The 13811-nt window shown below is 38.6% G+C and overlaps 9 protein-coding genes and 1 non-coding gene across 10 annotated transcripts; 5 read left to right on the forward strand and 5 right to left on the reverse strand.

Annotated features, from left to right (window-relative positions):
- Positions 1–290: 290 nt before the first annotated feature.
- Positions 291–1422, reverse strand: dph5 (diphthine synthase Dph5; the record flags this gene model as incomplete). Its single annotated transcript, XM_056183644.1, has 4 exons — positions 291–520; positions 569–700; positions 744–973; positions 1163–1422. The coding sequence occupies 4 exons, from the start codon at positions 1420–1422 to the stop codon at positions 291–293; spliced, it is 852 nt and encodes a 283-aa protein (XP_056039739.1).
- A 172-nt stretch (positions 1423–1594) lies between these two features.
- On the reverse strand, positions 1595–2236 carry swc5 (Swr1 complex subunit Swc5; the record flags this gene model as incomplete). Its single annotated transcript, XM_056183645.1, has 1 exon — positions 1595–2236. The coding sequence occupies one exon, from the start codon at positions 2234–2236 to the stop codon at positions 1595–1597; it is 642 nt and encodes a 213-aa protein (XP_056039137.1).
- Positions 2237–2245: 9 nt separating this feature from the next.
- On the forward strand, positions 2246–2566 carry mhf2 (CENP-X-like protein; the record flags this gene model as incomplete). The annotated part of the gene is made up of 2 exons (XM_056183646.1): positions 2246–2394; positions 2446–2566. The coding sequence occupies 2 exons, from the start codon at positions 2246–2248 to the stop codon at positions 2564–2566; spliced, it is 270 nt and encodes an 89-aa protein (XP_056039153.1).
- Positions 2567–5462: 2896 nt separating this feature from the next.
- On the forward strand, positions 5463–5535 carry SOMG_20278. Its single transcript has one exon. It is a non-coding gene; the product is annotated as a tRNA-Trp (tRNA).
- Positions 5536–5910: 375 nt separating this feature from the next.
- On the reverse strand, positions 5911–6516 carry rpl15 (60S ribosomal protein L15; the record flags this gene model as incomplete). The annotated part of the gene is made up of 1 exon (XM_056183647.1): positions 5911–6516. One exon carries the CDS (start codon positions 6514–6516, stop codon positions 5911–5913), a length of 606 nt encoding a protein of 201 aa, XP_056039300.1.
- Positions 6517–6947: 431 nt separating this feature from the next.
- rpt3 (19S proteasome base subcomplex ATPase subunit Rpt3) lies at positions 6948–8117 on the forward strand (the record flags this gene model as incomplete). The annotated part of the gene is made up of 1 exon (XM_056183648.1): positions 6948–8117. The coding sequence occupies one exon, from the start codon at positions 6948–6950 to the stop codon at positions 8115–8117; it is 1170 nt and encodes a 389-aa protein (XP_056038924.1).
- A 941-nt stretch (positions 8118–9058) lies between these two features.
- Positions 9059–9415, reverse strand: rps20 (40S ribosomal protein S20; the record flags this gene model as incomplete). Its single annotated transcript, XM_056183649.1, has 1 exon — positions 9059–9415. The coding sequence occupies one exon, from the start codon at positions 9413–9415 to the stop codon at positions 9059–9061; it is 357 nt and encodes a 118-aa protein (XP_056039311.1).
- Positions 9416–9954: 539 nt separating this feature from the next.
- Positions 9955–10716, forward strand: rps2 (40S ribosomal protein S2; the record flags this gene model as incomplete). The annotated part of the gene is made up of 1 exon (XM_056183650.1): positions 9955–10716. One exon carries the CDS (start codon positions 9955–9957, stop codon positions 10714–10716), a length of 762 nt encoding a protein of 253 aa, XP_056039316.1.
- A 760-nt stretch (positions 10717–11476) lies between these two features.
- ret3 (coatomer zeta subunit) lies at positions 11477–12049 on the reverse strand (the record flags this gene model as incomplete). Its single annotated transcript, XM_056183651.1, has 1 exon — positions 11477–12049. One exon carries the CDS (start codon positions 12047–12049, stop codon positions 11477–11479), a length of 573 nt encoding a protein of 190 aa, XP_056039286.1.
- Positions 12050–12216: 167 nt separating this feature from the next.
- Positions 12217–13684, forward strand: SOMG_04875 (mitochondrial tyrosine-tRNA ligase; the record flags this gene model as incomplete). Its single annotated transcript, XM_056183652.1, has 3 exons — positions 12217–12281; positions 12338–13091; positions 13154–13684. The coding sequence occupies 3 exons, from the start codon at positions 12217–12219 to the stop codon at positions 13682–13684; spliced, it is 1350 nt and encodes a 449-aa protein (XP_056039699.1).
- Positions 13685–13811: the final 127 nt, after the last annotated feature.

Consider the following 13811-nt stretch of genomic DNA (forward strand, 5'->3'; position numbering starts at 1 on the left):
TGTTCTTTTTTTTTACATTTTTATCTGTTACGTAAATGTTCATTTTTATAATTTAGATCCATTAGAATATTATATAGTCACTCTTTTGAAGTTTTCCGGATGTTCTGTTAAAGAATGTAGATATACTGAATTTTTTAATAATAATAATTGCTCCTTATATATGTTTACATTGGTATTTCCTTATGATGCTTACGATAGTTGACTCTAAATTTGCAAAAACATGGGTCACCTAAAAAATATTTTTCATTCAAGCTATTTCTGAATCCAACAGACCTTTTTATTTCCTTCTCTTATCTTTGAAGGTACAACTTTGCAACACGTTCAAAATTATTTTTGTTGATGGCAAACATCTTCAGATAGTCCAGTTCCATATCGTGAACTTCTTTGCCAACAAGGAGAACGCTGTGAAGAGGAGGTCCAACATCGTATTCAGCAATTTCACCCAAAGTACCAGAAACAATTACTTGATCATCAGAGCCAAGTCTACCTATAGCCACAGCCAATGAATCAGCGGAACAGACTAAATATAACATTAGTATCATAACTGCTGATATAAAAAGATACGTACTGTCTTCTTTGCGATCCTCTTCAACTTCTATCATTTGTTGAGCAGCCAAACTAGCTGACATATAACGAGGAGGCTCGTAGATTTTACGACCCCGGGCAAGGTTTTCCCAGCTTTGTTCTTTCACTTTAATGTCTAAATGATGGTTAAAACATGGCTCCGTAAGCAAAAAACTTACCAAGAAGCACCAAGGTGTGAAGACCTAAACTAACGTTTTCTTTAATGCGGTCATAGAAACTTTGAGGACGATAATTTCCTTCAAAATATACAAGGCTGACGGTTTGGCCAAATTTGTAGAGTTGTAGACCGCTAGCGCCAATTCCGTTCATGATGGATGCATTATGAATCATTCGCACAGGAATATTGAGTTCACGGGCGCGTAATACCAAATCAGCATGGGTAGTAGCACTTATCCTTAGTTAGCCCTATAATCCCCTACAAGTATTCGGTAAAGAACTACTGAAGAAAGCGATTACCGGATTGCAAATGTTCCAATGAAGCACTTTTAAGAGCAATCAACAATCCACAATAACGACACTCTTCAAACCTCTTTAAAACCTCATATTGAAGAAATAAAGAATAGTAACAAGTACTTACCCCATAGGATCGCCCACGACAAGCATAGCGACATCGCAAGTATCTGCATCTTTCAAGATTTCATCGCTGTTGCTTTCTACCATTTCACGATCGGCAAGCGTAATTTCTTTTTCATAAAGTGACTCCAGGCGATCCTTATTTACAAGCAAAATAGATGTATATGCTTCTAAATAGATGCGCTGACATTTTTTTACAGTTTGCAATCCTCGCAGTGTAATGTCATTTTCATCGTACAATCCCAATCCAATCAAGTAAAACATTTTTCAAAAAGCAGCTGGTCTAACTCGCTTGACCGCAAATTCAGAATGTCCAAGTTAGGAAGAGTGAATGGCTCTTGGCAGGAAAATCCAAATATGCAAATAAGCAACGTTCTCAGCAAAAATAAATAAAAAGAGATTTAAAAGGTAAAAGAAACGCCTTTTTATCTTAAAATTAAGGAATTTTTCTCATGGAGCGAACTTTGTCTTCATAAGCGGAGCGTGTCTTGGCCAAGAATTCTTGGCGCTCAACAAATCCGTCTTTATTGGCGATACGTAGCTCATCTTGGATGTCTTGCTCTTTTACAAAATCAGACCAGTTTTGCTGAGCTTGCTCCAAAGTGTTTGGCTTTGACTTCTTCGCAGCTTGCTTGGCCTGAACTTTGGCAAGAGGTGATTCGCGTCGCTTTCTCACCAGTGGTTTCTTAACAGGAGGCTTTTCAAGAAAGTTTTCAGGCTCTTTTGAAGATACTTGTTTCGTCTGCTCCGCTGAGCCGTCTTTCTCGTTTGTTTTTGTGGCGGACTCTGCTGGTGCCGGAGCAGCTTCGAAAGGTTTTTCTACAGGTTTCTCCTCATTCTCTTTCTTCTTTTCTTCTAAATTATCTCTATCTCTTTGATTTGATGATTCGGCTTGTTCTGGCTTGTGATCATCTAAAGTCTTGCTTTGCTCTGCTTCTCCTTCGTTTTCTCCTTCCACCTCTTCTTCACCGCTTTCTGCATCAGAAAACGACGATTCTGAACTTGAAGCTTCCTGCGGAACAAATTCCGTGTCTTCTTCTTCTAATTCGGTATCGATTTGAATCAATTTCTCGGTCATTGTACTTGAATGGAGCAGGAAAACGAACGCTTGTCCCTCAACACTTTGGCTCGTATTTTGACCCTATATTTCAATTCTGAAAAGGGTACAAAAATTACACCAAGTGCTTTGGAACTCATAACACAATATATTAGAATTTATACGAAAGAAGCTGTTTGGTGAGTTACTTAGTATGCTTCTCATGGATGCCCTTCTAACAAGAAATTTAGCCGTGCGTACGAGGAAAAAAAGCGTTCTTCGATTACTATGAGTGATGAAGATGATATAATTCTCGAAATGGAGGATTTGGAAAATGGAATCGCTGCTCAACTGGCTTTGGATTTTAGTTGAAGGAGGTTGAAGCGTGAAGAATCTATTTACTCTATCATGAAATACAACACTTTTTGTTCATAATGCCTCTCTCTTTACGGTCATCACGACTGTTGCTATCCTCATTTTTCTATGTTGATCATAATCTAAGTACGATATCTGTCATAGAATGACAAATCTTAAGCAACCGTCTTTATTTTAGATTGTTCTTTTCTTTCTTTTGGACTCTTCTCCTTGTCGTTGAAGGGGATGTTTGGTCAAGGAGCTTTCAAATCATTTTTGCTTTACAAGCAACACATTTGGGCTTTCATCTTATATGTTTTTTTATTTATCTTTGCAAATTTACTATATACTATTCTTCTGATCCATTGCCTTTCCCTGTTGCAAACTGGTCTTACATACGATTTTATATGAGACTCTTAATGCGAATTTGTTACTACGAAGCAGCACTTAATATTAGTTTGCATATACAGATTTACAGATTATTTTTGTACTATAGATTGGTGGCTTGATATTCCAGTGGGTGCCAAAATGGTTTGATGATTTTTTGGTTTGTTTACAAATAAGCTTTTTCCTTTCATTTATGTGAACATCGGAATGTACATAGAATGATAATTATCATCTTCTTGTTTTGTATCCTAATGATTTCTGTCAGTTTGGTTAATAAATGATATGATTACCGTAAAAATCTTCTCGGATGGTACAGAGTAAAATACCTTTTATTCACCTATTCACTTAACTCATTTGGTAGTTAATAAGAAATCGCATTTTTCACATACTTTTCGTAAAGATCGCGGATTGTCGTTGCTTATGCTGTACGAATTTGGCTTTCAAGGAATGAAGCATAAACCAAGAACCGTTGGCATTACCAGAGTCTATTGATTCTATATGCGTATGCGATGCTTTGTAATAGTTTGCAGATAGGATAAACGGTGTGAAAATTTTTGAGTAATGCTTTGCTTGCTTGTAGGATTGGCTTTTTTGTTGAGACCAAATGTTCATTGAATTGAATTGTATCTTGCTTATATGAGGCTGGTAGAGGTTTATAAACCTTCATGAAAAAAATATAATCAATGGGCTTTCAATTGCAAATTCAATTCACAAAGGATTTTGGGTTGTTGTTTCAAATACTACTCTTACAACAAGAACTAAAAGAAACTAGAATATTTGTTAATGAATCAATAACAATTCATCTGACAGGAATTGCATTAAGAGATGAAGGAATTTTTGAAGTTTTGATATACTAATCTCTGACACATGGTGATTCATTGCGTCCTTCTTGTTAAACAGATGATTTTTACGATTCTAGAATACATTTATAAATATAAAAAACGAGATGAAATATCAGGTAGTAAAACTTCGATTGTAAAAACTTGCTTGTACTTGATGTAACAATCATAACAAATAATCCCAGCAGAATCGAGACTCTTTCAAAGTTCAAATTTACCTTCAAAGTTTTTAATTAGAAATTTCAAAGTGTTCTTTTATAGATATCTTTGCTTTTAGGTACAGCGCTAAAAAAAGTCAAAGCATGAATCTGTCTTGGGAATTATGTAGGAAGTTCCTTTTTCGAATAACATACTTTTGGATTTGCATACTTATAAAAATAATTGCAGAAAGAAACCAAGTAACTTTTTGGTGCATACTACTACAAAGCTACCTCGCAGCTACCGTTTTCGTTGTAAGGATTGTACTAAGTGATATGCTGAAAGAAAGAAATCAGTACGAAACGCTAGTAAAAAATAAACATATATCAAAAAGTTTTTGGTTGAATATGAATCCTTTAGTTGGATTACATTTCGTTTATCGATCATTATAACTATCAATCATTAATTAAATAAAGGATATTAATAGGTGCTGTTTATCTCGCTCCTCGTTTGTCAAATATAATATATGCGTTCAATATGACTGAATTAAATCCACCGTTTTACGAATAAAAAGGTTCAAATTACTTTGATGAATTTCTGTGGTATCGTCTTATAAAACATAAACAGGTGACAGTCGATGATAATACGATTTTGTTGTTCAGTAGTCACTTAGAAACTCATAATAAACAAATAAATAGCTGGTTCATTACTTTGTAAACAAATGGTTAGATAAGAGAAAACAATGTATTCAACCCAAATGAAAAAGAACATGATTATCTTTTTATTTTCGTTTTTAAAGAGCGTGAATCAGCTGAAACTGACAAACAAATATGAAAGAAAAGCTGCTGGAGTGCAAAAAGTACCAGATAACTAGCTACAATTAATAAAAAAAAAAAGCAATTAGCAAAACGAATATTATTCATAATAAGAGCTAGAAATTTCATTTCTTTGTGTATATTGATACTCATGCAAAAAGAATCCTTTGGTGCTTTGTTTATTTGCCAGGGATTTGTAGTGAGCAAGTAGGGTTGTCGTTTATCCTAATATTTATATTGATTTGTTTGGTTATCTAAAGTTTTTTCTTTGTAACGGGTTTACTTGCTGGAATGTTAATTGGTTTCTGTAAAGAAACAAGCATTTCAAGTGGCCCAGATTCATTCAAAAAATACCAAATATGTAATTACTTATTGATGATTGTGAAGGTTCTACCAAACGCTCGTTATCAACCTGTTGTTATTAATAGAATTGTCAGGGAAAGCTTTTGTGACTCTAGTCTCATCTCATAAAATGATATTTTATCATTTGCTAAAGCTGAAACACGATGGCCCTTGCATTCATGGAAAAGCGCTATATTTAAACCAAGGAAAGGGAAAAAAAGTTAAGCATCGGAAACCTTGCTACTAACGTTTTCAGTTCTGATCCCGCAATCCCTTAGTATTTTATAGCCAATATATTTGTTAATTTTAGCCATTCATAATTACTTTTCTTATTTACACAACGATTATATCTTTAAAGTTCATATATAATTATTAGTGTAAGTCTTCAAACAAGGCCGCTTAACTCAGTTGGTAGAGTGTGAGATTCCAAATCTTGAAGTCAAGTGTTCAAGTCACTTAGTGGTCATCCATTTTTCTGTCCTTGAACTTTTGCAGCAACTACTTCTTATGTAGATGCTTTTTCATATTGTTAGTTTTTCGAATACACAGCAGAACAAATATTGCAGCATAATGATAGTATTCATAGTTGCTTGTTGGAATTCACCACGAAGTACTCTGTCGTTCCCGAAAAAACTCATGTACAACTTTTGTTGAAGCTGTCTATCCATACTAGCTTCATTGGTAGCAACCCCTTTTCGCAAATGCTTCCTACACAGAAGAATTACTATGGTTTCATCTACACCTACAACGATTGCTACTTTATCTCTCATGTGGATTTCAAGGGACTGAAATGAACAAAATTTTTTGAATATTACTAAATATACCCAACACCAACACTCTTCTAACGGTATCTGCGAAGAGACAAGGTGTTGTGACGGAGCCAGGTGGCATATTGGGGAGAGTTGTTGAAACGGTGACCCTTGGCGATACCACGAGACTTCTTACCAATAGAGGTAAGACCACGAGCCTCACGGTGCTTGTGAACAGCGTTGCAGATCCAGTTAATGCGAGGATCACGGCGGACGGCCTTGTGAGAGGGGTCGACGCAGATAACTTCGTAGAACTTGTAGGTAGCGTCTTGGTTAACCCAGTAAGAGTTGAGGACACGCAAGTTAGCGCAACGACGGCCGACACGCTCTTCAGCAGTGCAGCGGAGAGAGCGTTGGTACTTGAGGTGGTTAACACCCTGGTGGACGGGCTTACCGTAGACTTGACCCTTAGGAATAGGGCGCTTACGGCCACCGCGACGAACACGGATGCGGTAGACAACGTAGCCTTGCTTGGCCTTGTAACCCAAACGACGAGCCTTGTCAGGACGAGAAGGGCGGCTAGCGCGGTGAACAACGTTCATTTGACGGTATTCCCAAGCGCGAACACGAGACAAGAACAAGTTCACATCAGACTGCTTCTTCTTAGAAAGCTCTTCCAAGTACTTGTAGGCACCCATTTTGTTGTTGAGGCGGTGGTGGTGGTTCCGTTTGAGTCGAAAAGTTTCATTGTGTTGACCTACTCAACGAAAACAGTCACGAATACGAACCCTACCCTCCGACTCGTCTGCTTAGAAAACGGATAAAGATACGATAGTATTAGACATTAAAAAAGAATGAATATCTTCTTTTTCTCATCATAAAACAATTCGTTTTTTAAATTCCTTTCATGTAATTATCCTTCTTTTGTGATTGAATTTTGAATGCGCTGCAATGCAATAATAGAAAGTAGCGATGGGGAACGTACCAACATTTATGTTCGTTAATCATTGCATTTTCTGCGGTGTAGTACGCTTTTATGAATATGGAGACGTAACGATAAACGTTATTCTGGATCTTTCTCTTACTTCTTGGGATCTACAAAGCTGCCAACAACACATATTCTTGGAAGATGAATGTAACTGAAGAAACAGAGCTTTATAATCGCTGGAAAGCGTTACAAAGACAGCTGGAATTATTGGATTTACAGGAAGGATTCGTCAAAGAAGACTGCAAGTCGTTAAAGCGTGAATTAATACGTGCTCAAGAAGAAGTTAAGCGGATTCAGTCAGTGCCTCTAGTGATTGGCCAATTCTTGGAAGCTATAGATCAAAACACAGCCATTGTTGGAAGCACCACCGGCTCTAATTATGTAGTTCGGATATTAAGTACTCTTGATCGAGAGTTACTAAAACCTTCTGCCAGTGTAGCTCTTCAACGTCACTCAAATGCCCTGGTCGACATTTTACCTCCTGAGGCCGACTCTTCTATCTCAATGCTCCGTCCAGAAGAGCGCCCTGATGTCACATACAATGATGTTGGTGGTTTAGATATTCAAAAACAAGAAGTTCGTGAAGCAATCGAATTACCCTTAACGCAGGGTGATCTCTATCGTCAAATTGGTATCGATCCTCCTCGTGGTGTTTTACTTTACGGACCCCCTGGTACTGGTAAAACCATGTTGGTAAAGGCCGTCGCCAACTCTGTAAACGCCAATTTCATTCGAGTTGTTGGTTCCGAGTTTGTTCAAAAATACTTGGGTGAAGGCCCTCGTATGGTGCGTGATGTTTTCCGTATGGCACGAGAAAATGCACCTGCCGTTATTTTTATTGATGAGATTGATGCTATTGCTACGAAACGTTTCGATGCTCAAACCGGTGCCGACCGTGAAGTGCAACGTATTTTAATCGAATTGTTAACTCAAATGGATGGTTTTGACCAAGGCGCTAATGTTAAGGTCATGATGGCCACCAATCGTGCTGACACACTAGATCCTGCCCTCCTTCGTCCTGGCCGTCTAGACCGTAAAATTGAATTTCCCGCTTACCGTGATCGTCGTCAACGCCGTCTTGTCTTTCAAACAATCACTGCTAAGATGTCTCTTTCCCCTGAGGTGGATTTGGATACCTTTATTATGCGTCCAGATGCCTCTAGCGGTGCTCAAATTTCTGCTATTATGCAGGATGCCGGATTGTTGGCTGTCCGTAAAAGCCGTGGTATAATTCTTCAAAGCGATATAGAAGAGGCCTATGCACGTGCTGTTAAGCCTACTGACATGGAACAATTTGCTTTCTACAAGTAATTTGATTCTTACTGTTTTTTCTCCTTTTTTATGGTAACTTCCGTATGTTTTTCCTCGTCCGCTTTGACTTATTCCTTATACCCATAGAAGTTTGTTTGAATGAAAACAACCTACCTTCCCGACACATGATGGATTATGTTGATCTTTTTCTCACAGCAGTACTTGATTTGAGATGACACAAAAATAAATTTTCACGCTATTCTTTTTTTTCTCTCCGAAGTGTTTCGTATTTTTTCATTGACCAAACAGCCCGGAGCTTATTTTTATAAAATGACTTATGTATCTGTAAATTATATGGTATGTCTTAATCTTAAATAGTGAATCATAAGTAGTAGACTCTTCTACTGCGGTTTCAAACATGATAGAACCTAGCACTTGAACAATTGCTTGAATTGAAACGGCACTTCTTGCTACTTGTTGATTTACACAGCAAGTTATCGTTCTTCCAGCCTTTCCATATTGCACGCTCATTGTATCTTTTAGTATATTCACTATGACTACATTTCATGCTTGCGTGCGGTGTATGAGTGAGCAAAATGTAATTCAGATTTAAGCAGCACCTTACAGAGTTAATAATGAATGCGAGGTACTTTGCGTGCTCGACTTAGAAAAGCAACCATTCATTTTTCTGCATTCGTATAGCCATTTCGACATACTAGAATAAGTGCACAACTGTTGAGACTTCACTTCACTTTTAATAAACTTACCAATAGGGGAATATAACTTTGGTTTAACCATCCACAACTCAAAAGCAAAGACAATCTACAACCTCGGCATTGTTCACGAAAGAAAAAGAACAGACCTACTATACAGTGCTACAATACAGACTTATTTTACTCCAAGTACATTCGCCTATTAAATTTTAATAAATGGGATTTTATTGAAGCTATAGCCGACAACTGTCAGCTACCAACAACCCTGCTCAAAATGGAACAACATTTTTACTGGGCAATGGTAACCTCAACCTCAACACCGGGCTCGATGTGGATGGAGGTAATTTGCTTAACAATCTCAGAAGGAGAGTGAAGGTCGATGAGACGCTTGTGGATACGCATCTCATAGGTTTCCCAGGTCTTGGAACCCTCACCGTTAGGGGTCTTACGGGTGGTGATCTTCAAGATCTTGGTGGGAAGACGAACGGGACCCTTAACACGCAATTGCTTGTCCTTGGCACGGTTGACCAAGTCAGAGCAAACCTTCTCCAAGTTACGGACGTGACGAGAAGTAAGGGTAATGCGAATGCGGTGAACGGCAGAGGTGAGCTGTTGTTCCTTTTGATCTTTGGCGACTTGACTCATTTTGTAGACAGCGGTGACCACGAGAGGGTTTGTGAAGAAATAAGTTCCATGGTGACAATTGTGTTTAGTAAATTGTGACTGTCACTATATACCCTACCCTAAACAAGTCGTGACTCACACCCCGTAAAACAAAAGAAAGACAAGGAGCGTGTGCTTTGGATAAACAATTTATTGCAAAGAAAAAAGCAATTAGAAGGCAAACTCTCACTTCAACATTGGAATAGCCGCTCAATTTAGCTCCTGGTGAACTTTTACGATAAGTAACATTGTTACCTGGTAATTTTTTAGAACTGGCTTTAGTAGAAACATGTAAAAAAAGCTGCTGAACAATATCCTTTTTTCTTTAGTTCTTTAAGAATGTTTTTGGAGAAATTTTGAATCTTGTATGTTATTTGCAAAACACCGGATTTGCTGTCAAATACGTACCCTACCCTAAATGGTTAACGAACAGTCACAATATGTATACATGAATATTGACAACAAATGTTTTCACCCTCCTTCGTTCCCTCAACAAAAAAAGGAAACTTGGAAATTAAAAAATGGCAGAAACCCAAGCCAGAGGATTTGGAAGAGGTGGTCGTGGTGGCCGCGGCCGTGGCCGTGGCCGTCGTGGCGCCAAGCGTGATGAAGAAAAGGAATGGATGCCCGTCACCAAGTTGGGCCGTTTGGTGAAGGCCGGTAAGATCAAATCTATTGAAGAGATCTACTTGTACTCCCTCCCCATCAAGGAGTACCAAATTGTTGACTTCTTCTTGCCTAAGTTGCAAGACGAGGTTATGAAGGTTTGCCCCGTCCAGAAGCAAACTCGTGCCGGTCAACGTACTCGTTTCAAGGCTTTCGTTGTTATTGGTGACAGCGATGGTCACGTTGGTTTGGGTATCAAGTGTGCTAAGGAAGTTGCTACCGCCATCCGTGGTGCCATCATCATGGGTAAGCTCTCCATCATGCCCGTTCGTCGTGGCTATTGGGGTACTGCTTTGGGTGACCCTCACACTGTCCCTATCAAGGTCTCCGGTAAGTGCGGTTCCGTTACTGTCCGTCTTGTCCCTGCTCCTCGTGGTGCTGGTCTCGTTGCCGCCCCTGTTACCAAGCGTTTCCTCCAACTCGCTGGTATCCACGACTGCTACACCCAATCTCGTGGTTCCACCAAGACTTTGGGTAACTTCGTCAAGGCTGCTTTCGCTGCTGCTTCCGTTACCTACGGTATCCTTACTCCTAACTTGTGGGCTGAGCGTCCTTTCGGTCAAACCCCCATTGAGGAGTATGCCGATATCTTGATGCAAACTGAGAAGAAGTACTAAACTTCTTCGGTTTCATTAATGTAAATTGGAGTAATAAAATGAATGGAAACATTCTACCCTAAGATCATTGATGTAATATATGAAGTAAATTGTAAAAGTTATTTTTAGTAGAAAAGTGGTCTTGAAGTCTTGTGCATAGTATGTGTATGATAGGATCGTGTGTGGATGTATCATGAACGTTTGCTGCTTTAGTTGTAGTACAGGAACTACGCGCTACTTCGCGAATTTGTAGAAAATTTCACATTTTCCTTCTATTACTTAGCTTAATTGTACTATACAGTCGTTTTATTATATTCATATTAGACCAAGGACTGACTACACAACAAAACACAGCTTGAAAATGTCGATGCTCGTCAAATCTGATCCAATTCCACTGGGACGTATCTAAATATATGCGAAACAAATAAGGCAATAAGGAAAGACGGGGAGAGTGCATGAGATGTAAACTAGTAAGAGAAGGAACCGGTAAAGCTGTGAAGAAACGCATACTCCTTAGTAAGGTTAACACAAGGATCAAAAACCAGGAAGCAGTAAATGTAATTATAAGGCATTATAAAACACTCCACGATAAATGGAGCGACGTGATATGCTAGAATCCTTTCCGGGTGGATAAGGAAAGAAAAAAATGAAGCGCAAATCGTACACATATCATCCCATATACAACCATCATTTTGGATTATTCGCATTATAAAAGAAAAAAAAAATGAAATGATAAGACTGCTAATCACGCATCGTCGAGGAAATGAAACATAACAATGCTTTAAAATGAACCCTTCAAAATGGTCTCGGCAAACTTGTCGCGAGCTTTCTGCAATCCACTCATAAATCCCATCTCTTTAAAGTCAGAAACAATGGCTTGTGCCTCAGAAACAGGGCCCTTGGTGACACGGGAAGCAATAATAGAAGGCTCGGATTCTAAAATAATACCATCATCAATTGTTTCGTCGACAACGATCACGAGTTGGTCATAATTGTCAAGGATCGTTCTCTTATCAGGGATATATTTGTAAATAAGTTCTAAAGCATCACGAATAGACCGTAAACATTCGTATAGCATAATCTCGTTTTCTTCCATTCCACCTACAATGTAAAATGCCACGTCCATCACAGTCAGCATTACGACAAGCTTGCCATCATAACTTAAAATATCATTCTGTGTTTTCCATGTTTTTTCAAATAATCCCTTCTCGAACGTCTTTTCTTCTTTGACTGACTGAAATATAGAGCCTTCTCCTTCCTTGCTGTGAGGAGGACTGTAGTATTTGGCGAAGATTCGTTTGCCCGTACTGTCCAAAATCAGAAACGCATTAACAGCGTATAGAGATAAATTCATACTTTCTGTTAGTTGCTGGTTCTTGGGAAGTTTACGATCTTCCAAGGATTGTGTTTGTTACCTTAGCATCCGTTACTTTCCGAAGGAAAGGCCGCGGTCCTCCCCCGGATAACAAAGTAAACAAGCCAAAAGCAGAGGACTTATACATCCATATTCTCCATCGATCCATGTCGCGCATTTTAGCATGTTGGAAACAATTGACAGCGCGTTCTTTGGTTTCTAATTCTTCACCGTAAGTAAGAAAAATTGACGGCCTTTTTATTCGGTATGCTGACAAGTTGTCTGCAGATTTCAGTCTGGCTGGAAAGTACAAGGCGCGTACAGTGGAGTAGATCCTACTGCTGGTTCACTTCATGTAGGAAATTTAGTAGCTTTAATGCCTTTGATACATTTGTATCTGCATGGTATTCCCGTCTACAGCCTAATTGGCGATGCAACCGTTCAGCTAGGAGATCCCTCTGGAAGAACCACAGATCGACACCAACTGGATCAGGATGTTAGAAATCGAAACAAAGAAAACATTGAAAAGCAGATTTTTTGCTTATCGAAGAAAGTCTCAACTTACGCTGAGGACTGTGGATATAAACCTGAAGGTGCACATGCTTCTTCTCGTACTTGGAGCATTGTACACAATTTGGATTGGTACAAAAATATGAATCTACTGACTTTTCTTAATGAAGTAGGCCGGCATGTACGCGTTGGTCAAATGCTCGCTCGGGACAGTGTAACCTCTCGTTTACAAAGTTCCACTGGTATATCATTCTCAGAGCTTACTTATCAACTGTTGCAAGCATACGACTTTCTTCATCTTTATAAAGATCATGGAGTAAATCTACAAATAGGCGGCAGTGATCAATGGGGAAACATCACAGCTGGTACAGACCTCATCCGTCGATTCTATCCAAAAACAATGTTAAAATCCCCGGTATATGCTCTTACCACTCCATTATTGACGACTGCAAGTGGTCAAAAGTTTGGCAAATCCGCAGGAAATGCTATATGGTTGGATCCATCCTTGACCGACTCCTATAGTCTTTATCAGGTAAGAGTCATTCTGTAGAATTAAATCTTTTTTTTTTTGCATTTTCATGCTTACATTTTTAGTCTTTTATTTCCCTACCTGATGATATCGCCTCCAATTATTTGGATATGTTGACTCTACTTTCCAGCGAAGATTTAGAACGCATAAAATCAAAGCACTTTCAGAATCCTTCCTCTCGTTTAATTCAGCATTCCCTTGCATTTAACATTGTTCATATGGTACACGGAAAAAACAATGCTAAACTTGCACAACTGCAAACAGAACTTTTGCACGGTTCTCAGCTCGCACCCTTTGGCTTTTTTGTTGCTGAAAAAAATACTGCATTGCCATCAATTGATGAATTAAAGAATATATTTAAAACATCTAATTGTTATTACAAGGTTGATTCATCCATGGGTCCTATACCTTTCTCTAGACTACTTCGTGAGCTGGGTATTTATACTTCAAGAAAAGAAGCCTCTGAACATATTCGATCAGGTGCAATTTCCATTGCACATGAAACAGTACTTGATCCTAACGTCAGCCTCACACATAACAACCTCGCAGTTCTTCGAATCGGAGGACGCCGTGCCTTAATCTTGGACTTTACATAATCAGCAAATCCCTTTTACTCTTACTCGAACAATTTTAACACCTTTTTGGTCATGTCTCTCCATTTATAAATTACGAAATGAATGGGGAACTCAAAATTTCATTCTAATATACATCATTAAAAAGATT

The sequence above is a fragment of the Schizosaccharomyces osmophilus genome, chromosome 3 (genome assembly GCF_027921745.1).
Source record: "Schizosaccharomyces osmophilus chromosome 3, complete sequence".
Lineage (NCBI taxonomy): Eukaryota > Fungi > Ascomycota > Schizosaccharomycetes > Schizosaccharomycetales > Schizosaccharomycetaceae > Schizosaccharomyces > Schizosaccharomyces osmophilus.